Source organism: Alligator mississippiensis, chromosome 12, assembly GCF_030867095.1.
Source record: "Alligator mississippiensis isolate rAllMis1 chromosome 12, rAllMis1, whole genome shotgun sequence".
Lineage (NCBI taxonomy): Eukaryota > Metazoa > Chordata > Crocodylia > Alligatoridae > Alligator > Alligator mississippiensis.
Genome location: NC_081835.1, coordinates 36,849,843 through 36,876,841, shown reverse-complemented (window position 1 = coordinate 36,876,841; position 26,999 = coordinate 36,849,843). Strand labels below are relative to the sequence as shown.

General features: G+C 44.7%; 2 protein-coding genes across 6 annotated transcripts in view; one reads left to right on the top strand and one right to left on the bottom strand.

Annotated features, from left to right (window-relative positions):
• CENPP (centromere protein P) overlaps positions 1-26,999 on the bottom strand; it is a 296,268-nt gene that overhangs the window by 195,070 nt on the left and 74,199 nt on the right. The gene's annotated exons all lie outside the window — the stretch shown is intronic.
• Positions 5,048-15,494, top strand: OMD (osteomodulin). Its single transcript, XM_006261119.4, has 3 exons — positions 5,048-5,132; positions 13,132-14,090; positions 14,754-15,494. The coding sequence occupies exons 2-3, from the start codon at positions 13,154-13,156 to the stop codon at positions 15,065-15,067; spliced, it is 1,251 nt and encodes a 416-aa protein (XP_006261181.1). The 5' UTR covers positions 5,048-5,132; positions 13,132-13,153; the 3' UTR covers positions 15,068-15,494.

Sequence of the window (26,999 nt, the reverse complement as noted above, 5' to 3'; positions counted from 1 at the left end):
AGCATCTCACAGTGATGTGCTTCCCCACCCTCCAAGGAGCTGCTTCTGTGACTTATGCTGAATTCCACTGCTCTGGGGTCATAGGACCTGACAGGCATGTGACCTAGGGTTACCATGCATCTGGGTTTTTCCAGACATGTCCTCTTTTTTGACCCCCTGTACTGTGTCCAGACGGGTTTTTAAAATAAGAGCAAATGTCCAGGTTTTCTGCTCTCCAGGGCTGGCTGCCTGGGGGTGGCAGCAGCAGGCAACGTGATTGGCTGTTGGGAGTCATGTGCTCCTCACATGGGCTCCAGCAAGCTCCCAGGTAAGAGACAGAAAGAGAGAGTGTGTGTGTGAGTGTATGTGTGTGGCACCAGCAGAGCTGGGGGGGCAGAGGATGTGGGTCCAGAGTGTGGGACACCAGCAGGGCTGGGGGGGTGGGGCAGGGGCATCACCAAGGCTGGGAGAGGAGCAAGGGGCTGCAGATCAGGAGTGAGGAATCTAGGGGATGCAATGGGTGACTGTAGGTTGGGTGTGCGGCGCACTAGCAGCGCCAGGGGGCTGTGGGTCAGGAGTGAGGGGCACCAGCAGGGCTGGGGGGCAGGAGGCTGTGGGTCTAGAGAGAGGGGCACTGGCAGGGGCTGCAGATCAGGAGTGAGAGGCATAGGGGATGGGACAGGTGACTTTGGGTTGGGTATGCAGGGAACTGGCAGTGCCAGAGGGCTATGGGTCGGGAGTCAAGGGCACCAGCAGGGAGTGGGGGGAGGGGGGGAGGGAGGAGGCAGGGTACTGCTGTTTGGGAGTGAGGGGCACTGGCAGGGCTGGGGTCAGTGGGCCTGGAGTGAGGGGCAGCAGGAGGGCTGGGGGGTGGCTTGTCAGTGAGGGGCAACAAAATGGGCAGGGGCAGGGCACCGGCATGTCACTGCCTCCCTGCCCACCATCACATTCCCCCTGCCCCCCTCCCCGTGACAGGTGTCTTCTTTTTTGGACCAAGAAATATAGTAACCCTAAATTGTGACCTCTACTATTTACTGCCAAGTGCAAAGGCTTGCCATGCCCTCATTTTGATTGCCTCCACTGTAACAGGAGTGTTTAGATCCTTTCTAGAGCACATAACTGCTGGCCTGCAGCCCAAATGTCTACGCTACCCTCTTCTGTCACATCTTTCAGGCAGTCTACCAATCAGAGGCAGAGAGAGGTAATGGTCTTCCTTGCCACCTGGGGTGACAAGGACATAAACGTGCTTATTCCACATGAGTAACCATGACCTGTCTACAAGAGCATCCTCTCCAAAGTAGCTGCTCGGGATAAAACTGTGACTGACAACAGGGCTGTGCCAAGGCCAAAGCGCAAAATGTGTCGTATAAGACGACTCAAGATGCCAACTTGCTCTTGGGCACAGAGTGACTTGCACCTACTCCAAAGAGCTGTTGCAGATTTTGGTAGGGGATGACTCAATAGAGCAAAAGTTATGTTGCCAAATCTGGGACCAACAACAAGGACAGTGATAAATCAAAAAGACTCTGACAGAGTAGCACAAGGACCCTCTGGTTCCTGCTTCACTGAAGCCAAAAAAAGTAGGCACAGAAGGATCAACACTACTTTGAAAGTGCTTCCTTTTGTTCAGGAGTGCAATTGGGAGGTTTACCATCTACCTGGAAAAGAGAGCTCTTCACTTTACTGACCATTCTTGGTAGACTCACCCCTCAGCCTCCCGCAAGATACAACCTCCCCTCATTCTCACAGCTGATTACCCCTGCTAAATGCTTGCCAATCACCCACTCCTGCCATTACCAACAAGCATCCCCCACAAACTGTCTGGGACAAGCCAGTCCTCTTCCTCACAGCCTCCCGGACTAAGTTTAAGACACACAGATAACACAGACAGCCATTCAACGACATCTTAAGTTCCAGTGCTCTATCAAAGTAACAGTACTGGTATTTTCCACCCCATTCCCCTACACAGCCCCTCAGCATCATATAGCTACTGTGAGGCCATATGATGCTGAGGGGCTGTGCATGGGAATGGGGTGGAAAGATGTTCCCACATTGTCACTTATGGTAGAGATGTGAGTGACTTGTACCTTGGGGAAATGGTTTGTTTTGGGGGCAGGAGACCGTATTGCATTCCTGTCCATGAGCCACGGAGGGGAACTGGGTGCCAGTATGGGACTAAGGCTTATGAACACTGGAGGCTATCTCCTCAGAGTTTGAGAGAATGGGTGTTTTGGATTTTGATTTGTCTGCATGGGGCTTTCTCTAGGGGTATTAACACGACCCCCTACACCCATTACATTAATGATGTATCTTAAAGGGAGTGGGACTAAACTGGATTTTTACAGGACGGACAATGGAGATCTCTCTGCAAAATTTTGCTGCCCATTCTGACTCTTGTTTGTGGACTGAAGTGACAATTGTCAGGTATTTCACTAATAGACAGTTTAGTACTTGATTGTTTAGCCCTTTAAATGTTTAACATTGATCATGCCAATGTCAGGAAATGAGAAAAACCATAGCATCTATCCCCACTCCCTGATCTGCTTCATTTACTCTGAAGGGGATACAGTTGGGTTGAGATACCACTTTGGCCACTTAGGCACTGTCCCATCACCCCCCATTGCTGATTGGTTGGCTCAGCTGCTCAGGAGTGCCCACCACAGCCTGGATGCCCACCTCTCACTTTGGGCAGTCGCAACCACCCCACCCCAGGGCTCACAGCTGGGCAGATACAGAAGTCACAGATACACAAAGTAAAGCAAACAGAAACTGGAAGAGACCATCCATTGGATCATGCAAGATGCCCACAAACATGACTCCTCCCTGATGGCCCCCTGGCAGAAGATCAACACCTTATAAACATTTTCCTCATCCCCAGGTGTGTCTACGTGAGACGCTACTGCACAGTCGTTACTGTGCATTTATTTAGTACTAAATAAATGCGCAGTAACCCAACATCTTTTAGGTGACACCACTGCACAGTAGCCTAAATAATACTGTACAGTAGCATATTAGCATGGTCTGTGCTGTGACTCACTACTGCAAAATATTGTTTTTACTACCGCATAGTTAGCATCTCATGTAGATACACCCCACCCTGTACCTCATTCATTTTGAGATGCTCAGCAGTCCCCAAGATGCCTTTCAAGAAAATGAATGGTGAAATCAAGCAGTTTCTCAAGAAGTGGATGACCAGCACTGAGATCTTAACTTCCCAGACCAGCAGGAGGGTGCCAATTTCCCTCGCATGGGAGACCTCTGTGATATTGCAGTGCTCATGCCTTTTACCTCCTGACTTGCTCTGATGACCTGGTGGTAAAGATTTCTGCTTGCTGCCAGAGGTCACAAGCTTCCAGCTTCCACCCTCCTGGGAGTCCATGTCCTCTTCTTTCTCTAACACTGCCTCTGGCAGTCCTTCCTCCACAGTAAACCAAAATGTAAGCCAAATATACTTCAAAGAGAAAAGCAACTCCTATGGCTCATTTACTCACAACGTGAGTTAGGAAGGGAGATGAGTATAAATGGAACTTAAGTGAACTTGGTGTTCCTCTTCTTTAGGGCTTTCTACATTCAAGCCATGAAATATATCAGGTCAAAGCCAAGGTAAATCTGTACTGCCCTTGTGGGACCATGTCCTTTCATGGTGCAAAACTTGTCCATTTCAAATTAGCAAATTCTGAGTTCACAGAAGATTTTGCAGTTTAAAATCTTAAAACAGAATAATATTAAACTACAATTTCTTAATATTTGAGAGTTCAAATGCTATTAAACGCTGTTAAATAAAACCAACTCTCGTGAGGTTCAACAAGGACAAGTGCAAAGTTCTGCACTTAAGGCATAAAAATCCCATGCACCGCTACAACCTGGGGCGTGACTGGCTAAGCAGCAGCTCTGCAGAAAGGGACCGGGGGGTCACAGTGCACAATAAGACAGATATGAGTCAGCAGTGTGCCCTTGTTGCCAGGAAAGCTAATGGCATACTGGGCTGCATTAGTAGGAGTGTTGTCAGCAGATTGAGGGAAGTAATTATTCCGCTCTATTCTGCATTGGTGAGATCACATCTGGAGTACGGTGTACACTTTTGGGCCCCCCATCATAGAAAGGAAGGGAACAAGTTGGAGAGAGTCCAGCAGGGAGTAATAAAAATGGTTCAGGGGTTGGGGCACATGACTTTTGAGGAGAGGCTGAGGGAATTGGGCTTCTTTAGTCTGCAGAATAGAAGACTGAGGGGGAGGGGGATTTGATAGTAGTCTTTAACTACCTGAAGGGTGGTTCCAAAGAGGATGGAGCTGGACTGTTCTTAGTGGTGACAGATGACAGAACAAGGAGCAATGGTCTCATGTTGCAGTAAGGAAGGTTTAAGTTGAATATTAGAAAAAACTGTTTTCCTAGGAGGGTGGTGAACCACTGGAACAAGTTACCTATAGAGGCGGTGGAATCTCCATCCTTGGAAGTTTTTAAGGCCTGGCTTGACAAAGCCCTGGCTTGAACAGTCTAGTTGGGGATGATCCTGCTTTGAGCATGGGTTTGGACTAAATGACCTCCTTAGGTCCCTTCCAACCCTAATTCTCTATGATTCTATAATTTGAAAGCAGGTAAAAAATAAATATTTAATAAATTAACCTACAAAGTGATCTGAAGTCCTAAAGTCAAACCAAAGTTAATTTAAAGAAATGCATCCCTCAAATTGGTTTATGAAATGATGTGTTCTGTCCTAATTTTACTGGATTTAATAAACAGAAAACAGATTGAAAGCAAAAAAGATCTGGCAGATGCTTTAAAATAAACAGTCTGTGTACAATGTTAAATTTAATCCTCTAGTCATCCTTTGTTAAGGAATGCCTGCCACACCTCAAACCAAAATAAGAAGAGAAAGATCAAACCACATAACTTAACCAGGGTCACAAAATATAGCCTTACTGTATCCAAGATAGTTTGTGCAACAAAAAGGAACACAATGTTCATCTATACCACAGTCTTCTGCAGCAAATTACACTTCAAATTTAGTATTTCACTATAACAGCCATAAGAACAGTGTCTTTTCCTATTGGCAATATGGATTTTAAACAAAATGTGATATTATAATTATTTTGTTATCTCTATAGAATTTGAGATACGACAAGCATTGGCTGAAAACTAGGAAAAAAATTCAGGTATGGATTTATAATTTAATTGCTTTACTTTCAAAATAGTCTTCAGCTCTTTACTGTTAGTAGCTTTAAAAATATATTTAAGTGCATTTTTAAGCTGCTGTGTTATAACTGCCAAAAGAACTCATGTTCTTGTAGCATTTATATTAAAACAAACATTGAAACATCAAGATATAACTTACTACCTTAGATCAATAAAGTATTAATTTGAAACATTTCTAATCAGCCATATAATCAACATATTCTCATACGACCTTTGATAAAATGTTAAGTACTTCATTATTTTTTACTTAATGTGTAGGACAACAACTGTGCTTCAGTTTGTTATACTATATTTTGTACATGAGCACCTAGGTGTAATTTTATTCTTTCAAGTTTCTCTTTTCAATTCACTTTTCTTACTACATGTTGCTTTTTAATGTTAGCTCAAGTGTTGCCCTTTTTCTCCCTTCTCCTCCCCTTCTCACAATTTTTTTGTGTTTTTTTTAAACCCCGAATGCTGGAATAATGATATCACATAAGTGTCATGCCTTTGAATTAAAAAAAAATATCCAGACTTCATGACTACCAAGAGAGTCCATAAAAGCAATAAGCAAGCATACCATAGGGAGTCAAAAGCCAGAAGGCATATAAAAGGAAAATAAAATGTATTATTTTCTTAAGTAACTTTGATTTTTAAGCCATTCTTGTGATTTTAATATTTTGAGAGACTTGTAAGAATGTAGTCTTTTCAGAAACCAAACACAAAATGTAGTGTTTCATTAGAACTTTCAAATGAAATAAAACTAATCAGAACAGGTTTATCCACAGTACCTTCCTGCATTGATAAAAAGTAAGTATCCTTTTTCTCAAGCTGATTTTCTTGCCCACGCTGCAATAATAATGATAATCTCTTTATAAGTAAAAATCAAATAATCATCAAGCAGTGACATAAGCAGATAAATATTGAATAGTTCCATGTATCCAACTTTTTTGCCTCAAAAACATTATGACTATTAACACTTCCAATTATTCGATAGCAAATGTTTATTTCTCAGTCCTTTTCTGTTGCTTGCAAATACTTAATCTACTTTTTATAAAAACTTGTTGGAAATTCTTTGTAAGTTGATTATTCCATCTTTAGAAGAACACTGAAAAATAGGATAACGTATCAGGTGAACAGTGGAAGCATTTTAAATCAGGATTTGTTCTGTAGGATGATAATAGCATAATGGAGTGTACATGTTGGAAAGGGAACAGGTATAAGCACTACACTATTCTAAAAATTAAAAAAACAAACATTTCACAAAAGAATTTCCAACATACGAGCTAATATTCCCTCTTCCTGCAACCCCAGGAGAAACTATAGGCACAGTAAAAGTAAAAAAAAAAATCTTTTCCTTGCTACTTTTTTTGGGTGAGAGAAGCACTTGATACAAAAAGGGTATGCAGGCAAGGCCAAGTGGGGAGGAGACAGAGGGAAAGAACGAAGCAGCATTCAGTTTGGAAGAGGGTGGTAACTACTATGCCAGTAAAATCTCTTGAATAAGTTTAGAAAAAAAATCTGGCATGCTCATTGTCACTACCAAGGAGAATTAGAAAAGCAAGGCCATATCTGAGGCTACATATCCAACGACTAACAAGGAAGAAACCTAACACATTAGGCTTCATTAGAAAGGATTGGCAAATTTTCTTCAAATATCCATTTGATGGTCTTTCACTGACAATTTATTGCTAATGTCATTATTTATTCAGCACTTGATTCATTTCTATGTTTGCAATATCACTGTCAGAACAAGCACAGCTGTTGTACATGGTTCTGCAAACAACACCTTTAAAAGTAACTGCTCACATGCTCAGCAATTTTCAGGTATTATGGCATTGTTTTAAATGTTTCAGCACACAATATATGAGTTTTTCTGGTTGATAACTTATTTCTTTACTCAGTTTTGATAAGCCTACAAAGTTTTCTTGATTCTTCAATTTCATCATCTTGGAACATTTGGCTGACTTTACGAGTGAAGATGCAACTGTAAACTACAATTTCTGAAATGTTTTTGCACTATTTTTCTTGACTTTTTAATTGCTAATAATGAAAAAACCCACAAATTATTTTTGAGGTAAATATCATTATAAACTTAAACGATCTTTACAAAATCTTTGTATTGACTTATTACACATCAGCTTTATTGTAGCTGCTGATGTGGCACAAAGCTTCTTTCCTTGTAATTTTCCCCCCCCCCTTCAGCTTTGCCCTTGTCCCAACTTTTCACCACAAAATATGGCCTAGAGATCCCTCTTCTTTTCCCCCCTATTGTTATTTGTTTTATGTTATTGCTTAAATAATTTGGTCAACATAATTTGTTACCACTATATGACTTTAAATTCACAAGCAGGGAGTTTGGAAAGGAAGGGATTTCAAACTTCAGAAATAACTACACCTCAAAGTAGTAAATTCTCCTGGAATTTGTAAAGAAAATGTAAGTTTAACTGTGGTATTTTGGCCAGTTCATTGGATTAGTGTGTGCATACTGCAGAACCTTTACTTCAAAGCTATTCATTTGTCTAGAGCACTATAAAGGTGTCACAACCCAAGGGTGTGATTTTTGTTTGTGTGTGCTTTGGCACCGCTGAATTGTTTTCCCACCATTTTAAGCTTTCTTTGAAGGGTGCATTTCTTCTTTGCAGCATAGAAATGCACGCTGCAAGGAGTTCCCGCCATTTGTATTTAAATTCGACCCCCCACTATTGGTTGTTTCTAAATTATTCCCACGTGGCGGCTAGCGATTGGCTTGCTGGCCGTATAAGAGGCTTGGGTGGTTTCCGCCCAAGTTGGAGAACTTCGAGCACGCTGCAGAGTGCCTCTACAGAGATTTGACCTGTTGGCTGATCGATAGACTGATCACCTATCGATTCTTCTCCCTGTCGCCAAGCGCAATCCTCAACGTATCCCTCTTCCCTGCGTGCAAAAAGTTCCACGGAGCCTCGACAACTTCGTGCGAGTCAGAGTTTTGTCCAAGTCCTTAACATAGGGATTTAAGCGGAGCTTTACCTGGGAAACTGTCCAGCCTACACCGCGACCATCTACGGTATAAGTAAACAATCTTGAATCAACCACTAAGCGTCCGTGCCTAATTCTAGCGTGTCGCCTGCTTTCTCTGACCCAGTGTGTCCGGGCTGCTGGCCACAGCCCGCGGCGCGAAAAAAGGGCCCCGGATCGCTCCCAGCCCGCACAAAAGGTGTTTACCAAATGTTAAAAGATACTATCCTACTACCAGTTTTTTGATTAAAGGAACCACACATACAAAAATGTTGGCTTTTTAGCAACAACTGAAAGTTGTCTTGTAAGTTTGCCAAACTTTCTGGACTTAAATTTTCAGGGAAAAAGAGACAGACAGAGAAAGACCATATGTAAAGTTTCAGTTAAGATTATACTGAGTGACAAATGCCCCTCTTGCACACTACTTCAATACCCAATCAATCAGTTTTCATATGTATTTTTCTAAGGTGCTGCCACTGTATTTTAGGAATTTTTTAGATATAATTTATTTTCATAACACCTGTCTAAGGCAATGTGATATTATTCCCAAATAGATCAAAATTGTTCAATAATTTTGTGTGTCAAACCTGTACATTTATATTAGTAAAACACCTATGCCAAAGGCAAGACCTCTGACTGAGGAAAATCTTCCTGACATACTGATGGATAAAAGGTTTTTTTTTAAAGAAATGGTGATAAGAAGTATATTCCAAGAGTTTTAAAAATAGATTGGACAAAGCTGTTGAAAAGCAACCAGAATTTTTATGGGATGGACTGGATGATTTATTAGAATTTTCATCTCTAAATTTAATTATTTGCTTGCATTTTCTGAAGTCATGAGAAATATTCTCTCCTGGAATGCCTGAAAAGATCCAAAGTTGGCTTCCGGCTGTATCAGGATTGACACAATTCTATATACCTAAAAGACTTAGTCTGTCTGTCTATCCATAATGCTCTTGGGAGGCGTGGCTCCTGGTGGGGCATGGCTCCAGCCAGTGCTAAGCATGGGACAAATTGCCCATCAATAATGATGGCAGGGACAGAGCACTGCCATGACAGCGGGGACGGAGCAGCGGGGGTGGGGGGGTTGGCACAGAGCCAGATGAAGAGTGTGGGGGAGAAAATGACAGTGGGGATGGAGCCCTGCCATGCTGGTGTGGATGTGGGGGGGGCTTGCCCCACCGTTCCTTGGAGGCAGCAGTGGCATGAGGTGGTGGCGGTGTGGTGTTGGCCTCACCCGCCCCCTTCCCCCCCCCCCCCGCCCACCCCATCATTCTTGACAGATAACTGCTAGTACTATACAGAATTCCAAGTTTTATAGGAATGACAATGTGGCACTTTGGCTGTTTCATACAAACAGATTATGTAGCTCATCTACAACCCATATAAAATTGTAGATAAATAGTGAGAAGCAAATCATGACCAAAAAACCTTATCTAACAAAATAGTTATCAAAAGCTTCATTTGTTTCCAAACCTGCCTAATGCCAAACCACTTGCTTCCACAGAAGTTATGGGTACTCAGCATCTTTAAAACTGGGCTACTTACTGAAGTACCCAACTTTGGACTCAAGGACCATAACCTTAAGCACCCAAGTCTGAACACATATAACATATATAACATATTTGTGCTGTATTATTAATAAATGGGGAAATTTTCACTGCTTCAAATGCACCAGCTGAAGAGATCTCTTTGTTAAACATGAATAAAGCTAAACTGTTTTAAGAAATCTATAGAATAAATATTTATTCATGCAGTACACTGTCAGTCTGTGACTGTAGAAAGTAGAGATGAAAATTTGTTTTGCATTTACTAAGAAGGGGTGGGCAGTCAGGCACCAGCCTCAGGTGCCAACTCATTGACATCATCAAAATGGCAGTTCTCCCAGGGAGTCCAGACCATAGCAACAGCAAGACAAGCAGAGTGCAGTTGCTGGGAGCTTTAAGTCCCCAGGTGTAACAGGAACCCTAGCTCATTACTGAGAGGGTAAAGGCCAGAGGGATATGATACCTTTAAGCAGGCCCTACTGTGAATATAGACCTCACTTTTGAAGACAGAAGCACTGCCACCAAGCCCAGAGCACTGTGGGGAGTGGCTGCCAGACCCCCGAACATTGTAAGGGATGCTGCCTAAATGCTGCTAGAAAGGGTGGCCCCAGGCAGCGGGACTAAAAGAACTGCAGGCTCCAAGATGTAAATAATAGGCTGCAGGAGTGAGGCCAAAGGCAACTGATTGAGGGAAGTAGGAACACCTCAGAGGGTAACAGCAGGCCTGCTAATTGAGCCAGTTAAGCCAATAGGAAGCTACTTCTCCCTGTCAAGGGAACCCCAGGTCAGGTGACTGGAAATGGGAGAAGCAGAGATGACAGGCCACTTGAGGGCCCAGCAAGTTGTGTGCAGGACACAGCAAGACCTGACAGCAGGCAAAGAGGCCCAGAGAGACTTGCTAAGAGGGAGTTACTAAGTCTCTCTATATGCTAGAACAGGGGTGGGCAAAATACAGCCCGCGGGCCGGTCCATTCTATCCGGCCCGCGGGGCCCCTAAAAGCATTTTGAAAATTAAAATTTATCTGTCCTTGGTTCCTGTCAAAGATGACAGGAACCAGGGGCAGTAGGATCCAGGGGAAGCCCGGCAGGCTCCCACAACAGCAGGGCCCACTGGGCCCCGCCCCCAAAGCTGGACCACATGGCTGCACCAGTGCAGGGAAACTCAGGTAAGTGAAGGGGGGGAGGACAGGGAACAAATTGGTGCAGAGCATGGGGAGAGAATTGGCCCTCTCCCGCCCCGTGGCTGGTGCTCCCTGCTGCAGCCACTCGCAGCCTGACTGGCCGGAAGGGGCTTTATGGAGCCAGGCCAGCTCCCCCCTCTCCCTGCTGTTAAAGCCCAGCCCAGCTCCACAGACCCCTGCCAGCCTGCGCCCTGCTCTGGGCCCCACCAGTGCCGGCCCTGGGACATTGGTCCCACGACATTGGGATGATGGTCCCAAGATGGTGGCCAGGGGGCGGGGCACCTGCCAGGGGGCGGGGCTAACCATGAGGCCCTTGACAGCTTGCCAAAACTGGGTAAGCAGCCCTTTGCCCCAAATAATTGCCCAGCCCTGTGCTAGAAGAAGGGTATTTGTGCCTGAAAACTTGCAAAGAACATTTTTCCAACTATTTAGTTGGTCTAATACAAGATATTACATCTACCCAAAAGAACCTTGTCTTGCTAACAGGGAAGTACTTAAAAAGGATACCCCAGCCTCCAGGGGCAGCCTCCCAAAATTCATCAGACCAATTAACACCAAAGGAATGGCAAGCAGGAAATGGGAAATTACTGCAGAAGCTGGGAAGTACAGAAGGCAGATCTGCCTCATCAGATTCCAGGGGGCAGAGCCCTGAGCTTGGTACACTGAGCAGCTAAGACTCTTGCCCTCCCCTCACCCTACGCTCAGCACCTCCTTCCCTCCATTGCTCAGCAGCATCTTCTGCCTCTGGCACAATTTTAGTCAGGGTGCAAACCTTGCTAGTTACATCTCTGTCTTGGCTGTCTGTTGGCCTGTACAAAGTTACTTTTCTCAATTTAAAAAAAAAAGTCAACGGCCAGCTAAAAGCAACCAAAATGATGATGTGTGTGCACGCACATGTGCATGTACACACACACACAAAAGACATTGCCTTTTTATCTCCTTAATGATTTATAGAACTCATGAATGCATACAAAATCAGGGCTGTTTTGAGGGTTTGCAGGGTACTGTGTACAGATAATTTCCAAAATCAGAGTTACTAAAGCTGTACTTGATCTCTCTCTGTATCTTACGTTAAGCTATGTTGATTTTATCACTTTTATGTTTGTATCTTCTATGGGATTTAATGTGAAAGCATGTTCATATGTTCATAATGTGATTAGAAATAATTGGTCAGTAAATGAAACTTAAACAAGACCAATCAATAGCTGTTCACACTTATGAAGAACATTGCCTTGATGGAAAGAAGGTAATTTCTGAGAATTTGCATTTAAAATAGCTATGCATATTGATTAGACAAGAGGGTATCATGCATACATGAGCTGAGGTGCATCCTTGGTAAGGGTTAAGGCTGAGAAAGAAGTTCATACTTAGAAGAAAGAAACCTGTAAGGTATCTTGCCAAAAATTTGCATTTGTCATCCTTGAAGAGAATAAGTGAGAGGCTATGGCTGTCTTCAATAATTAATAGCTAAGGATATATTGGCCAAAACGGCCGAAACTGGTTTAAGATAAACCTGGATGGATGTAGTATGCGATTTAACTGATTTAGATTAAATCAGGCTATTGAACTTCTGTCCCAGATCCCCTCCAGATTCAAGTTAACTCAGTCCCCCAGCATCCCAGGATGCTTTGCAGCTTCCCCGCGCCCCTCCCCCTTCCAGGGTGGGCAAGCCAGCTGAGCAGGAAGGTATGCTTTAGCACCCCCTGACTTTTGACCTGGGTCACTGCAGGCTTCTGTCTGCAATTCCAGAATCAAAAATGAATGTCTGTTCACTTGCTTATTGGTTCAATCTACACAATTCAGACTAACCTGCAAAGATTGAATCAATTCAGCCTCAGGCTTTTTGACTGTCTGTACTTAGCCTAAAGGGTCCCCCTTCTACCTCTGCAATGTGTAGAGTGGAGAAAAAGAGAATTAAGCTCTTATTCGTACCACCTCCCCAGTTATTATGGAACATATTAGCACATAACATAGGCACTAGATTTGGGCCTCAGACCAAAAACAAATATGAAAAAGACTGAAGCATGTTTCAAGACCTTCAGACAACATTCACTTATTAATGTATCTGTTAAGATGGAGGTAACCTGAAAAGCAAAAATCAAAAAAGAATGATTTTTTAATCTAAATTGTATATGTTAAAGTTCTCAGCAAGAATGATATTTCTTTATTATTTAACAAGTTATATTGATTTTTTTCTAATTACAATTTCAATTTGATTTAATCCATTTATAATTTTTTCTCTTTCTTCTTAACAGGGTTTTGTATGCAAACCTGAATATGGGGTTTCTAAATCAACTATCAATTATGCCCCTTCTCTTTGTTGCTATGGTCTTTTGTCAGCATGAAGATTATGATTTTGAGGATGAATATGACCCAGAACCAGATGAACAGCCATCTCTCTTTCATATTAATCCTAGTGTAGATTATGAAGTTTCTCATTTTTCTGGTCCGCTTAGATGTGTCAAAGAATGTTTTTGCCTGACAGCATTTCCATTGTCAATGTACTGTGATCATCGGAAACTTAAGATGATACCAGCTATTCCCATCCATATCCAACAACTCTATCTTCAGTATAACAATATTGAAGCTGTGAGTTCACAGTCATTTGCTAATGTTACTATCTTGAGAGAAATTAATCTCAGCCACAACAAAATTAATTCTCATATGATTGACTATGGTGTTTTTGCCAAACTTGGAAATTTAGTTCAGCTTCACTTGCAGCACAATGAATTGGAGGAATTTCCATTTCCACTTCCCAACTCTTTAGAGCAACTTCTCCTTGGTTTCAATAAAATTTCCAGATTACCTGCAAATGCTTTACAAGGATTAGTAAATGTAACTATGCTTGATCTCTGCAACAACAATCTGGATGACTCTGATTTTAAAGGAAAACAATTGTCAAATATGAAAAATCTAATGCAGATCAACCTATGCAACAACAAATTACAGAACATGCCTCCTGATCTACCATCTTCACTTATGTATCTTTCACTTGAAAATAATTCAATTTCTTACATTCCAGAAAACTATTTCAACAAACTTCCAAATATCACTGCTCTAAGACTGTCAAACAATAACCTGCAAGAAGTCCCATATAAAGTTTTTAACCTTTCCAACCTTGTAGAACTCAATCTTGGACACAACAAACTGAAGCAAACATTCTACATTCCTAGAAGTCTGCAACATTTATACATTGAAGACAATGACATTGAAAGTATGTTGATTATTACTCTAATAATAAAGAGAAGCATTTCTTTTTCTAGAACATTTTTGGCACCATCGCTGTTGCATTATTGTATCATTTTCTTTTTATCACTGAATCCAGTTGTACAGGACTATACTGTATTCAATCTTGCTGATGCAAGGAAGTGTTTGCTTTGCTGTCTCTTAGAGATTCTGTTTACTACAGTGTTCTCATTGGTCTGAGCAAATATTATCTGTATGTAAAGCTCAAGAGTAGTTCCATCATGGCAGGCTACCCAGGAAATGCTCTGACTTGTTAATCGGCCCAAGTGCAGGGGGGCTGGACCCAATGATCTCTATGGTCCCTTCCAGCCCCCTAACAGCTATGAAACTGGAAAGCAAGCTGCAGATACGTACTTTTTGCAAGCTAGCAAAAACTTGATTTGATACTTTTATCCCTTCAACTTGTTAAGTATATATTGTAATGATTGTACCATTTCTCCCTACATGGAACTCTAACTTAATTCAAAGGGTAGGATGACAGCAATACAGTATACCAGTTGTGTAAGAGGGGTACCAGTCCTTTTCTCAGTTTTGAAAATTCAAAGCATGTAAAAAAAAAAAAAAAAAAAAAAAAAAGAGCTCAGTTAATATATTCAATGTTTTAACTAATTTTTTTTTACTCTTTTTCCAGTTGTAAACATTACTTTGATGTGTCCTTTTATTGATCCAGTGAACACCAATCAGTTAACCTACATTCGGATGGATCAAAACAAGCTTACAGCTCCAATAAGCACATACGCATTCTTCTGTTTTCCTCACATACGCATTATTTACTATGGTGAACAGAAAGGTACTGTCAGCCAATCAACGCAGCTCAGGACTCCAGTGTTCCAAAGATTTTTAACACCAGATGAGTATGAAGAAGCGCGCAATGAGCATGAAGTAGAATATGAGCATGAAGAAGATGTTGTAGAAAGAGAAGAGGACTACATTTACTTACACTGAAGTAATTCCACAGTGCAAAGAAAGGACATATAGAAGTGTAATCCTTAGATTTTTGTGTGTACACATCTTATTATTGAAAAAGCTGAATAATTTGAGACACTAAAGCTCTGCACAGCAAAAAAACCCCCAAAAAACCCAACCAAACAAAAAAAACATATAGGGAAAATGCAGCTAGCTAGGATGGGAAATTTCCATTTGGCTCCTCTTTGCCTAGCACTGCTTGCATTTTTTAATTTCAATTGTATCATTTATTTCTGTGTAGAACAGTAGTGAGCCATACAAGTATAACCCTACTTATGTCATGCATGTTCTGTTATGGTAATTTTATGTATTCCTTTGCTGCATACCTTTATTAGTATGTATGTGTGGAGAGTCAGGAGCTACTTGTACTTATTTTCACTGTTTGTAGATAAAGTATGTAACTAAAGGCCTAGATGGATCCGATCTTTGTCTGCTTGCAGATGTTTAAAAAAAAATGGCACTTTAAACTCAGAGCACTCCTGAGCTGAGCCCAGAGCACACCCAGAAATAGCATCATGTTAGTTAGACCTGGGTCACTCAATGTCTGTATAGATTAGATGCTTTAGCAGGGCTTTTTTTGGCTCTTTTATCTAATAGCTAAATGAATCAGCTATTAGATAAGACAGCAAAAAAGCCCTGCTGCAGCATCCAATCTATACAGACACTGTGGAGCTGGGTCAAAGTAACACGCTACTTCTTCCAGTTAAGCATTTTTTTTTTCCTTTTTGTTTAACATCTGCAAGCAGCCTTTGTGTCCAGAGTCCCTCTCTTCCAAAATTGTGAAGTTTGCTGTTGGGCAGGTCAGCATCTAAAAGAGATAAGATTACATAAGCAAACAAAAGAGGAGCAATGATCCCCAGCAATGGAACATTTGTGACCTGCACCAGCAGTGAAGAATAACAAACCCCTCATGGTGGTTAGGAACACAGTACCCTACGGTGGAGCAGTGGCAAATTTGAGTAAGACCCTCCTTTGCTACTTTAGCTGGGGCTGGTGCTGAAGTATTTAGAGTAGAGTAGCAACTTGATGGTGAGGAATGGCAGAGTTCTTTGTGCTGGGCCTTCCTACCCAGCACTTGCCACTTTTCACTGGCATAGGTAGTAAAGCCTCTGACAGCAGTCCTGGATGAGTTTCTTTTTCCAAGAGACTAGGCTAAGTAGTAGCTCCCCTGATTTTGTCTGTGATACACTGTTAGTTGTTTGTCATTTCAGCTATTAGCAGATAAGGTTTTCTTTAGGACTGTGTTTGTCCCCTTTTCCCTTTAATAAATCCTGTTATAGTTGACTGATGCTTGTGAGTGGAGGGAGGAAGAATACTTACTAACCCAGCCGGAACTAACAACAAGGTGTCGCCGCCGAGAACCGCGGTGCGGGGTTTGGGGCTTTAGGAGCCCTAGTCGGTGGGCGGGTACTTGAGACGCTTGGAGTGGAATCAGGTATTCAAGTGTATTGATTTAACAAATAGATTGCTTTACTTACACTGCTCGTACAGCGCAGGTCAGAAGCTTGCTTCGGTTACAGTTGCAAAAGGTACAGGAGTCAGGCAGAAATTACAGAGTTTCTTTGGTCGGTCTGCAAATGTGTTGGGGTGTTCGGGGTGTTCGAGCTGGCACTCGTCTTACATCTCGGGTGGGGGTGTGCTAGGACCCCTTGGGTCGGAGACGGGGGTCCTTAGTGGTTGATCAGGCCGCTAAGTTCTTCTCTAAGACACACGTGGAGTTTGCTAGGCTCCACAGCGTGCTTAGAGCTCTCCACGAGGTGTGTGTGGAGTCCTCCAACTTGGGTGGAAACTGCTTCAACCTCTTATACGGCTAGCAAGCCAATCGCTGGCCTCCACGTGTGAATAATTTAGAACAGTCCAATAGTGGGGTACAAATTATAATACGAATGGCGGGAACTCTTTGCAACGAGCATTTCTCCTCTGCAGCAGAGAAATGCACCCTGCAAGAAAAGCTACAAATTTGGCAGGAATTCTCCTTTGCACTGGGGTTCTCCTCTGCAGCAGAAAACTCCACCGTGCAAAGAAGCTGCAATTTGGCGGGAACTTTTCCTAGGTCATAATATATAGTCACTGGGCTCTGGGATTTTTCACCCATGACCTACTTACAAAATGATTAACAGACGATGTCTTCTGTATCAAAGTATAGAATTCTTCACTGTACTATAGGCATATGAACAATGGGTTCTGACACAAGGGATCCACAGCTACCACAGGAACCCTGCTTTATCAGCAGCTGCTCCATCAGGATTGGCCCTGGGTATTTCTGGCCCACCACCAGGGCCAGAAGGGAGAGAGGATGGACACTGGGCAACAGAGCAGCTCTGGAAATGCTAAGGTGCCAGTGGGGAAACTGAAGAGAGGAAAGCAATATCACAAATGAGCCTGGACAGGCTCCCCTTAAGAGCCCGGACAAGCTGTGATCATTTAAACGCCACCACAGAGACCAGAGCAGGAGGAATTGCAAGGAGAGCTGGCGAGGAGACATGTTGGGAGGACAGGCAGCTGCAGGAGCCAGCAACACTCCCAAACATGTTATTTCTATTTCAGTTACTTTTGTTTTGTTTCTGTTCAGCATGGAGCTGGGGAGGCCGAACTATTTCCACCTGAAGGAAGGGGAAAAGGAAGAGCCAGCCCCAACCTTGTGCCGGTGGCATGTTGGTAAGCAAACTGACCCTCTGCTCATAAAGAGGCAAGCTGATGAGAGCAGGCAAGCTGGCCTGCCACACCTGGGGAACTGGTAGGTGCAGCACAAGCCTTGATGACAGACACCAAAGTGTCCAAGACTAAGGAGGGCCTAAGCTGTATGCGAAAGGGGCCAGGGAATGCTCAAATATTTCTGTTTGTATTTCTTTTATGCATGAGGGCCAGACGCTGAGGATTGGCCAGCAGCCCTGAGGACTAACTTACCCTGCAGGTAGTAGCTGCAGCCTGCGGTCACAATGAACATAGGAACCGAGACTTACCCAAGTTCTGTTTTCCTGTTTTGTGTTGTCCTTCATTTTCCTCTCATTTATCAAGCCACAACTGAACAAACCATGGAGCAGCCTGGCCACTGCTTCCTTAAGTCAGGCTTGGGATGAATGCCAGCACACAAGAGCAAGGAAGAGCAGGAGATCGCCCACTGAGAGCCAAGGACACAACATATACTGTAACAACAGGGTGGTGCTAGGACAGGGTATAGGGGAGGAAGGAGCCCCAGAGAAGAACCAGACCAGCAAATCTACAACTGCACGTAATGGAAAAGACCACCTCCTGAAAAAGAAGATATTTGACACCAAGACATGTCAGGCGACAATTGGGTGACCTTCGCTGACTGCTAGGTTTACGTGAGTCCGCGCCCTCACAGCTCAGTCTCACAGGGCACAGGGCTGTTGGGCCCCACAGCCCTATCCTGTAATGTGCTGACACGGGACAAGAAATGTAAAACCTGCCAACATATCACCACTCTCATAATAACTATGGCCCATAACAGAACCATCACCATTCCCGAATCTTTCACCTGAACCTCCAGAAATGTAATATATCTCACCCAATGCACTGAATGCTCTGATGGAAACTACATAGGAGAAACCAAACAACAAGTGCATACCAGAATGAATACACACCAAAAATCTATCAAAGACAAAAATACCCAATTACCCATGGATGCACATTTCTCACAAGACAACCACTCTCTCTCCAATCTCTCAGTTCTAATACTCAAACAGAATTTACAAACCACCTTTCATAGATGAGCCTACGAACTTCACTTCATAAATCTACTGGATACAAAAAAAAAATTAAAAAAAATCATATAACCTGTCTCATACCCATTAACTCCTATCCCCTCTGATCTTTCCTGTCATGCATTTGCATTTTTACAAACCTACATTTTGCATATTGGTTTAGGCTTTAATCCGATCTGAGATAATACACACAAACACCATCAGACTCTTCCCATGTCTGAAGTACGGTGCTTGTGCCAGAAGCTTGTAAAGAAATTTTTTTCTAACTATTAGTTGGTCTAAAACAAATATATCAAATTTACACAAAGAACCTTGTCTGCCTATTTTCTCTTAAGGATTTATAACTCTGGTCCCTAACTTGGGACCACAGTTCTCTTTAATGGAAGGGGCATAAGCCACTCTTCTCTCTTTTGTATGACATCAGATATCAACTTCCAAATCTATGAGCCATTGTCTGGTATTATCACTCTATGTGCAGATTCCATCTGCCCCATCTGGGCATTTGTAAAGACCACAGCTTTTGAATAAGTGCTGTGCTGTTTGCTGCACACTGCATTCACACAGGATGCTGTCCAAGGTGTTCATCTTGTAAAGTGTTTTTTTCAAGTATCCATATCCAGATCTCAGTCTGTTCAACTTGACCCATGCTCCTCTGTCAAGATCATGCCCAGTGGGTGGTGGTATAAAAGGTGGTAGAAATAGGCCTGATCTTTCCCAGCCATTGGCCCACCCCATTCATAGATTGTAGAGTCAGAAGGGACCACAATGGATCATCGTGTCCGACCCCCTGCCCCTGGCAGGAAAGAGGACCGAGGTCAGATGACCCCAGCCAGGTGACTGTCTAGCCTCTTCTTGAAGACATCCAAGCTAGGTGAAAGCACCACCTCTCTTAGAAGCCCATTCCAGATCCTGGCCACCCTTACTGTGAAAAATTTCTTCCTAATATCTAACCTAAATCCACTCTCAACTAGTTTACACCCGTTATTCCTAGTCACCCATTACACCCATTGCTGCCCATAGATTTGGTTCAGCATCTCCAATCTCTTCCAGGAGCTTGTGGGCTTCATGTATAACCTGTTTACGACCTTTAAGCCTCTTAAACCTCTATCTATTCAGGTCTTAAGTTAACAGTTGATAGAGCAGGTGATTTTCATCATCCCTCATCTCTACTGCCAGTAACAATGTTAGGGTCTATCACTCCTTCTATCACTTGGTCTAATGCCCAAGTACAGGGAGTACATCTATGTGTGTGTGAGTTGTGCAGCCTGTTATAAGTCTCAGTGCACTGTTAAGTACAGTGTCAAGCTGTCACAATGAAGGTATGTCAGCAAAGACTTTAAGATTAGCTGCTAGTCCAAATAAGTTTCTAGGGTTCACGGTAAACTTACAGTTGGGTTGCTAACCCATGATAAAGCCCATTACATTGTGCCTTTATTCTTATCGCTACCCATGCAGGCTAGATTTAAGATAATGCAGGTACAACCCACCTAATGGTACAATGGCACCTTCATTTTTCTTTGTACACATACCCTAAAAGAAAATCATGAACAGGATGAACTATATACTCTTTTTAGATCAGCTCCACAATGGCTTAAAGCAAATCCTCTGACCATAATAAAAAGTGCTCCCTAATTTTTGAAAGTTAACTAACTATTCACTTTAAAACAGGGCTGTCCAACTGGCAGCCTAAGGGGCATCATGCAGCCTGTGGGCCCCTGCAACCACTTCTCACTGCTGTGTGGCAGGGAAGAGCCCAGGAGGGGACCACATACTGCCTGTACAGCCCCTGTAGATGTAGAGACCCTGGAGGCCCACATGGCAGGGGGTTTAGAACTACATAAAAATGTAGTAACTGCCATTTAGTGGGTCAGACCATAGGTCCATCTTGCCCAGTATCCTATGTCACACAGTGGCAGATGCTGAAAGGGAGAGCGAACTAGGTATGACCAGGGTTTTTTCCCCACTGTTACTCTTTTACTTGCAAGCTCCAGCATTTAAGGCCTAGAACAGGGGCAGGCAAAATACAGCCCGCAGGCCAAATCCGGCACACCAGGCCATTCTACCCAGCCCGCGGAGCCCCTAAAAAATGTAGTAAATTAATATGTACTCGCTCCTGGCAGCCTGTCAAAGCTGACAGAAGGGAGGAGAAGCAGGACCCGGAGGGAGCCCTCAGTGTGCCTGAGCAGTCCAGCCCTGCCCCACCCCCAGACAGCTCCCTGCTTTCCTGTCCTCATCTTGTTCCAGCACCACATGGCTCCCAGATGCATCATTGGAAAGCAGAACAGAGAGAGAGAGAGAGAGAGAGAGAGAGTGAGTGTGTGTGTGTGTGTGTGTGTGTGCGCGCGCACGCGCGCATGACCAGGGGCAAAGTGTATGTGTAGGTACAGAGGAAGGGTGTATGTGTGTGTGCGTGCGCACACACAGGCTCAGGGGCAGAATGCATGTGTGCAGACTCAGGGACAGTGTGCGTCTGTGTGTGTATGCATGCAGGCATGGGGCACAGTGTGTGTGCAGGCTCAGGGGCAGTGTGCGTGTGTGCACACATGTGCACAGGCACAGAGGTACTGTGTCTGTGTGTGCAGGCACAGGGGCAGAGTGCGTGTGCATAGGCTCAGGCAGAGTGCATGTGTGCAGGCTCAGGGGCAGTGTGGGTCTGTGTGTGTGTGTGCATGCAGGCATGGGGCACAGTGTGCATGTGTGTGTGTAGGCTCAGGGGCAGTGTGTGTGTGCATGCAGGCACAGGGGCAGTGCATGTCTGTGCGTGCATGCGCATGAGCAGGCACAGGGGCAGAGTGCGTGTGGGCAGGCACAGGGGCAGAGTGCGTGTGTGTGTGTTTGTAGGGTGAGTCCCACACGCACACCCCACCATACACCTGCACCCAAACCCCCCTCACACTGCCATACACAAACCCCACCCACCCTTCCCCACACACAGCCCCACACAAAGCCCATACCCACCCAAACCCCACATATCCACACACACCCCCACATACTCACACACCCACAGCCCCCCACAAACCTATACCCACCCTCCACAACATACAAGAGTAAGACTTCATTTTAAGCTATTGTGCAATTACCTCTATGTACACTATACAAACACATGCAAATCAGGACAAAAATATTTTTTTAAATCAAATTAATGAATGTTGTAGATGTTCACTTTTTAGAATATAATTTGGTATTTTTCTGGCTCTGAGATGGCAAAACCCCTTGCTAAAAGGAGTATTTCAGGGGATAAGGGGGAGGGAATTCTGGTGGCAAAGGTCAGGGGGAGGGACTTCCGGTCATGAAATGGCAACCAGGGGGCAGGGCACCTATCAAGGGGTGGTGCTATCCATGCAGCCCTCAACAGCTTGCCAAAACTAGGTAAGCGGCCCTCCGCCCAAAATAATTGCCCGCCCTGGTCTAGAAAGTTCCGATTCAGAGGCTTTATCCCAAACTCTCATGCTAATAGCTATTGATGCCTCTTTCCTCCAAGAATTTGTCCAATCTCTTTTTGAATCTGGCTAAAGTAGCACCTTGGCTATACCAATCACTGACATCCCAACCTACAGTGACATTTGGTTATGCTAATTATGTGATATAGTTCAACTATAATGTGTGTGTCATTTAATTTTAGATCAAATCCACTTAAAATGTTTAAGATAACTGAAGATACAAAAATGACCTTTGAAAAACATTTAAGAATTGAAAAGCAAACATGGTGTACTTCAGTTGTGCGGCAAAAATTAGGGACTTTATTTATTTGGTTCTGACACAGAATACTTCCACTATACTCCTTGGGGCTAAAGTTCAGAAAACAAAAGTTTCCATATCTAGAATAGCAAGATTAAAAACAAGTAAAAAACCTCTATATTTCTGAACCCATACAGCTTGTACAATAACTGTTATAATAAAAACAGGGTTAACTTCTAGGCACACTTAACATATATGCTTCTGGCTTTTCAGTCTCCCAAATCCTTAATTAGATTATATTTTATGACATCAGTTATAGGTTTTAATATATCAAACAATTTTGGTTCATGATCAAATCAATGCAATTAGTACCAGAAGAGAGAGAGTTGAGCATGAACTTCAGCCTCCTCCCCTGTACCTGATCCCCTGCAGCCTGTCCCCACCATGCTCCCCACAGGCTTCTCGCACCCTTTACAGCCTCTTCCCTCTCCCCCACTGCAGCCTCTGCACCTATCTACCTCCTCCTAGCCTCTCCCTCCCTACCCTCTCTGCGGCTTACTCAGCACTGACCAAATTTATGGACAGGTGTTACATTTGTATGATGAAATATGCTCTTTTGTCACAGAAAGCCAGTGTACAGGCACTCAAGAGGTTTTTTACAGAATAAAACTATCTGTTCTATGAAATAAATGTTAGCTCTTCTAACCAGAGACTTCACCAGAAAGAGTAGTTTTCTAGCATAACTTATTAATGCCTGTATGATTATCTCAGGGCCCTAAGAAACCCTAGCGCCCACAGTCCTTTGTTCTCCCTCCCCTCTTCCAAGGGAAAAGGTTGGGGGGGAACATTGGCTCCCTGTTGGCCCACCCCAGGGGTGAGTTATCAGGGAGTCCTGCAGGGACCCTTTTGCCCCTGCATTTAACAGTGTTCAGCCCATGGAACTGATTCCTGCTGCCACTTGCACACTTCTGGAGAGCTTGGTACTGTTCACATGGTGGTGGTGTTAACCCACCCCACCTTTAACAGCTCCAGTTTTCCCTGGGACTGCTCAGCAACAGGAGGCATTACCACCATCATAGGCATGATGACAGTTTAGTAGGGACTGGACATTGCCCTCATTGTTAACAAAAACATTCCCATCCTCAGTGTAGACAACCAGCTTAAATGGGGGAGCTTTAAGCCAGCTGATAGCGATTTCAGGGCAACTTACAACTATAGGCATCCTGGCTCCACGGAAACAGTAGGTCCCTACTATTTTGCATGCTGGTGAAAGCTTATGAAGCTTACTCCAATGAAACTGCAATGGCTATGGAGACTGAAATTTCCTAGAGGTAAAGAGTCACCCCAGATGCAGACTCTAGTCAGTATACCAAAAACCACAAAGTAGGACAGAAGGGTAAGGCTTGGGACAGTGGAGTCATCCTGGATGTTTGTGACAATTACACCTGCAAAGGAGCACACAAAGCTGCAGGCATTAATACACAAAACAGCAGGTCCCTTTTTTATAGAAAGCAAGCTTTCCTTCTCCTCTCGCCCCCATTTCCGCTCCTTGCCCTGCAGGTTTCCTCACCCGCACCTGTCTCCCAATATTCATCTGCTATGATAGCTTCCCTCCTTTTCCTCCCTTAAAAATTATCCTGTCCTAATTATAACTTCTATTAGCAACCCTGCCTATATTCCAGCTTTGCTCCTGCACCATATTCAATGTTTTCCTCTTACAATTTCTTGTGACATTTTCATAAAAGACCCCAGAGAAGAGAAATGTCTTAAAAACAATCTACTGGAATTCATCCAACTTTACTTAGGCAATTAAATCCATCTTCACTTAGGCAACCTCACTTACACTTTTTAAACCTATAAGGAAATGGCAAACATTTTAATTTAAGGTAGACTGTGGTTTCAACACAACTGAAATGGCTTGCTCATTTTAAATAAGGAAGTCACATATATGGACATCAGAATATCACGGAAAGTTTTCTGATGCCCTAAAAGTGAAAGTCAGGGTAATGTTGGGGCAACTGGCAAATAAGACTTGCATAGCTTCTTAATTACCTCCCACAGATCCTCTTCAGACAGTTCTACTGAAGGAAATAGCAATAAAACCTGTTCAGATTTACAGGACAGAAACCACATTCTACTTACATAGCTCACTGTGTCTAGAACGAATTAGTAGATTGGTCTCCAAGTAGCAAAGTAAAAACTGAAAAACTAAAGTCAGTGGTTTTCAAATTGTGTTCTGTGGAAGCCTAGGATTCTGCAGTAGGTTATCAGGGGTTCCACAAAGAAATTGGGAGTAAAGGAAGAGCACGTTGGAAGGCAGTGAGCTGCTATTGCTAGGCTAGGTAACCTGCCTCCACGTCAGCTCCCACAGCCTGCAGAGGCAGAAGTAGGAGGTCTGCGGCAGAAGAAGTTAAATGAAAGGGCGCTGTGACTTTAGGAAGTTTGAAAAAGACTGGACTAAGTCAAGAAATGTTCCACTTGACTGTGTAACTGCAGAACATTTACTGCTTCTTATTAATTACCCAAGTCTACAAATACTGGCCCATAGCATCCGTAAGTAGTTTCTGTAGTGCAGTGGTCAAACCGGTGGATTGCAATTTACCAGTCAATGGGGGAGGCCCTGACAGTCGATCTCAGTCTGGGGGGGCTAGCCCCCCAGACTGAGATCGACTGTCAGAGGCTCCGCAATCACGAGCGGCAAGACTCACGTGGCTGGGCTGAGCCGTGCCCCCGCCGCAGGGCCTAGCCAGGTGAGTGGGATGATCCCCCTCCGCACCTCTTGCCACCAGGTGAGTGGGGTCCTGGCTGGGTGGGCCAGGTAAGGGTCGGAGACTGAGCAGCTTGTTCAGGCACGCAGGAGGGGCAGGAGGGGTGCTCCTGCCACTGCATGCATCCTGGCGGAGGCCCTGGGGAGTATGTGCCCCCCAATCTGTGCATGGGGTGAGGTGGCTGCTGCTACAGACTGGGCTTTGGCCTGGAGCCCTGCTGCAGGTGGCCTGGGAGTGGCCCAATGCCATGTGCATCTCACCGCCAGGCAGGCAGGAGACGAGGCTCATCCCAGCAGTGGGAGGCACATGGTGTTGAGCTGTTCCTGGGCCAGCTGCAGTGGGGCTTACGGTATGAAGACCAGCCCACAACTGCAGCCGCCTCCATCGTGCACAGATCAGGGGGCAAGTGCCCCCCACAAACACCAGGCAGCGTGGGCGGCTACAGCAGCGGCGGAAGAGGGAGTGTGGCTGAAGCAGGGGCAGGATCTGCACAGGCAGGGCACAGAGAGGGGGAGTCATGCAGCCCAGGAGGGCACAAGGGACAAGTGCCACCAGATCTGCACGCCAGCCAGGCCAGTGCCGGGCCCCTCTTGGGGAGCTCTCCCAAGCTGTGCTGCAAGCCAGTGCCTGTTTGTGCTACAGGTCCTGGCTGTGCTGCACGCTGAACAAAAGACACCACTGCCGAGCACCGCCACTGTCGCACTGCTGCTTTATTGCTCTGAGCTGCAGGTTCCAAGCTAGGCGCAGTCTGTGTCAGCCACACAGCGCTGAGGATGGAGGCAGGACTGGAGTGAGGCAGCTGCCCAGGAGCATCACCATGCAGCTCAAGGTGCCCTGCTCCAGTCCCACCTCTGTCCTCAGTGCTGCACGGCTAACAGACTGCCCTCAGCTCTGGACCAGCAGCTCAGAGCAATAAAGCAGCAGTGGAACAGCGGCAGTGCTTGCCAGTGGTGTCTTTTGCCCAGCACACTGTGCAGCCAGGGCCTGCAGCACAAACAAGCCCCAACTTGCGGTGCAGCTCAGGTGAGCTCCCTGGGAAGAGCCTGGTACCCTCCCAGCTCCAGCCCAAAGCAGCAGCCAGCCTGGCCGGCATACAGATCTGGGGGCACGTGCCCCTGTGCCATCCTAGGCTGCGTACCCACCCCAATGAGCTGCTCGCGACTCTATCCCACGCCCTGCCTGTGCAGGGCCTACCCCTGCTCCAGCCACACACCCTCTCTCACCACCATGGGGTAGGGACAGATTGAGACCCCAGCAATGAGGGAGGAAGCAAGGCACAGGTAGGAGTAGGGGCGGGGACACACACACACACACACACACACACACACACACACACACACACACACGCGCACACACACACACGCGCACACACACACACACACACACGCGCACACGCGACACATAGCCCCCGGGCCTCCACTATTCCCACCACCCAGCCTGGCCAGGGCCCCACTCACTGCAGCCCCTGCTCCTGCCTATGCCCTGCTCCCTCCCTCATCTCTGGGGCCTCGATCTGCCCCACATATATCAGTATTAGGCATAGCTACCATCTAAGGCTTTGAACTGAAATCTTATTCCATACAACTCTCCTCTAGTAAAAACTCTAACTCTCCATCCAAGTAAATATAGTCTGTATTCAGACCATCCACCAAGAAACATGAAAAGTTGAAAATGCATAGCTGGTGTACAGAAAAATAAATTGACACCACAACCACAACAGTGAAATTCAAACTTTTTTTT